General features: G+C 35.0%; 1 protein-coding gene across 1 annotated transcript; it reads right to left on the minus strand.

Annotated features, from left to right (window-relative positions):
• Window positions 1–2,083: 2,083 nt before the first annotated feature.
• Window positions 2,084–3,016, minus strand: LOC112692457 (craniofacial development protein 2-like). The gene is made up of 2 exons (XM_025567134.1): window positions 2,985–3,016; window positions 2,084–2,486 (listed from the first exon to the last, which is right to left on the minus strand). The coding sequence occupies exons 1-2, from the start codon at window positions 3,014–3,016 to the stop codon at window positions 2,084–2,086; spliced, it is 435 nt and encodes a 144-aa protein (XP_025422919.1).
• Window positions 3,017–3,276: the final 260 nt, after the last annotated feature.

A 3,276-nucleotide genomic window follows, 5' to 3' on the forward strand; every position in this document is an offset into this window, starting at 1 on the left:
TCTTTTTTGACCGACTCTGTTGATGCCCACGCTCCACAGACATACATGGCTATAGGTCTAATAAGCACTTTATTAATTCTTAGTTTTGTATTTCTGGAAAGTAATTTTGACTTAAATAATGGTACAAGCGCAAAATAGCACTTATTTCCTGCCGTTAGGTGCCTTACTTCCTAACCTATAAATTTCTTCGTGGCTATTTGCTTGTTGGTTGATATATACTCCTAGGCACTTAAAGTTTGATACCTTTTCGAAGGTAAAGTCTTCAACTACTAACGAATCTTGTACATGTTCTCTTTGTGATATTATTAAATACTTCGTTTTTTGGTCATTAACTTGTAGTCCAATATCTTTCCCCTTGCTTATTAGTTTTTCTGCCGTCCGTATTATATCTTTTTCAGTTCCTCCTATAATTACGAGTATTACGTCGTCCGCATATGCTGCTAGTGTTATTTGATGTCTTTCTCCTATGCTCAGACCCGTGGCATCAACAAGTAGTTCTCTCACAACTGACTCTAGAGCTATGTTAAATAATGTAGGGGACAACGCATCTCCCTGTCTAAGACCTGTTTCTATCGAGAAATCTTCAGATAACTCTCCGTTGAACTTAACTTTACATTTAGAATGCTGCACGCATGCCTTTACCAGTCTCACCAATTTTGCAGGGATCCCAAGTTGAGCCATTGCTTTCCAGAGCCTCTCACGATTTACGGAGTCATATGCCTGCTTGAAATCAACAAATAATAGATACACATCTATGTCGAACTCGTAGCTTTTCTATACTATTTGCTTAATCGTATGTATTTGATCAACTGTAGATTTCCCTGACATATCACCCGACTAATATTCTCCTATACTTTCCCTTGGGTATGGTTTGATTCGGTTCAATATTATGTTCTATACTATTTTGTAAGATGTGATTAGTAGGGATATTCCTCTGTAATTCTGGCACACCATAGCGTCTCCTTTCTTGTAAATCGGGCATAACACTGACACGTGCCATCTTGTAGGTATCTTTTTTTTGTTTCCATATATTATCAACTAGCTATTTTAACTGTGCATTAGTTCTTTTCCTCCTTCTTTCAGCAGTTTAGCAACAATTGCATCTTCCCCTGGCGCCTTCCTATTTTTCAACATATCTACTGCTCTTTCCACTTCTTCTATCGTAGGTTCATTTAATTTCTGTTCGACCGTGCTGAATTTTCTTTCACGTCTACCTGATAAGGTTGATTCAGTATTTAATTAAACATATTCTTGAACTCATTTGCGGCCTTTTTCATATCCGTTATTAGTAATCCCTCTCCATCCTTTATAATTGTAGATTTTGCCTTAAATCCAACCTCAATCTCATTAGCTTTTTCAAAAAATAGTTTTACATTGTTCTTGTAACTGTTTTCTATTATTTCAAGTCTAGAGTTTTCCCATGCTCTTTTCTTTCTTCTAAACATTTGTTTGGTTTCTCGTTACTTAATTGCGAGTAATCTTTTATTTTCCTCACTTGGGTCTTGAAGCATTTTTATTCGTGCAAAATCTTTTTCTATACTTGTTATTTTACATTGTTGATCAAACCATCTTTTTCTAGTTCTTCTTTCTTCAAATCTCAGAACTTCTGTGGCCGCTATTTTTACTGATTTTTCAATTTCATTCCACAGATAATCTACGTTGTTTAATCAGACAAAAGGTTTCTTTTAGTTTATTCTTGTACTGTCTTTTGATTTCCTGATTTTGCAGACCTTCTGTATTTAAACCTTCTGATAGAGGCGGCCTTTCTTCGCCATTCCACTGACAAACGTAGTTTGATTTTTGCTCTTACAATAAAATGGTCAGACATTGCGCTGCTACCATTCATGCTCCGAACATCCGTTATGCATCTCTTGATCCATTTATCTACTATAACATGATCTATTTGGTTCTTTATTTGCCCTGATGGTGATACCCAGGTTTCTTTACGTATATCTTTATGTGGAAATGTGGTGCTTCTTACTATCATATTTCTCGTCATAGCAAAATTAACTAATCTTGTACCATTATTATTTGAAACTATATATAGGCTCTCTCTCCTAATCGTCGGTCTATATATTACTTCCTATCCTATTTTTGCATTGAAATCCCCTAGTAAGATTTTTACTTTGTTGTTCGGTACCAGGTCACATACATTATCCAAATCTTCGTAAAAAATATTCTTGACCTCATCTTCTTTGTCTTCAGTTGTAGCATATTCATTAATTAGCATCACGTTAAACCATTGGCACTCCAGTTCAATGTAGCAAAATCTGTCATTTACTGCCTTTAAGTTTTTGGCTCTAGGTAATATCTTGTCATTCACAATGAAACCAACCCCTAACTGGTGTCCAGTACCACCACTATAGAATACCATCCAATTTCCAGTTTTTAAGCTTCCTTCTCCCGGCCACCTTACTTCTTGAATTGCGATAATATCCAGTCGATATCGTTCAAGTTCCAATATCGCTGTCGTCAAATGTCCAGACCTATATAACGTTCATACATTCCAAGTTCCAGTCGTAAAATCCTTAAGCTCCACATTTTTTATTATCCGAGACGTATTATTTAGTTGCTTCGTAATCAGGTTTATTTATATTGTAAGGTGGTTAACCCTACGAGAAACTCCCAGTAATGGAGGGCCCAACATAACTGGGGTCCGCGGGATCGTTAAGCCCGTTACTCTAATTAGAGTATCCTTGCGGGCAAGGGACTACTACTTCCTTTTCTAAACTTTCGTTTATTTCACCTTTTTCCACTTTAATATTTTTTTTTATCAACAGCTTCTTCTTTTATTTTGATAATTTCCTGTTCCTCCAATTCCGTCTGCTCTTTTTGTTACTCAAATTCCGTTTGTTCTTCTCCTTTCTTCTTTTCCACTGTTTCAATACTCTTTTCATTTATCTTACCCACTTCGATTAGTTGGTCAATGTGCCTTCTCCATATCACATTTTCTTTTTCTAATCTAACTATATATATCCTCTCACCTATCACTTCCTCGATTGTTCCTTTCTTTCATTCTTTTTTATTTGGGTTGGAATAATCTCTAGCATAAACTATGTCTCCTTCTTTAAAATATACTTTTCTAAATCTTTTTACATACTTATTTTTTTTTTTTTTAGCATATTAGCTTATAAAAGGTCTTACTTCTGTGACATTCTTAGGCTCTACTGCATTAAGTATAACTTTAACTTTATTTTGAATTCTTTCAATACCTTTTGATCCAATTACATGTCCTAGGTAATTTATTTTTGGTTGAAAAAAATTACATTTTTTTTT

The sequence above is a fragment of the Sipha flava genome, unplaced genomic scaffold, assembly GCF_003268045.1.
Source record: "Sipha flava isolate LNK unplaced genomic scaffold, YSA_version1 73_pilon_pilon, whole genome shotgun sequence".
NCBI lineage: Eukaryota > Metazoa > Arthropoda > Insecta > Hemiptera > Aphididae > Sipha > Sipha flava.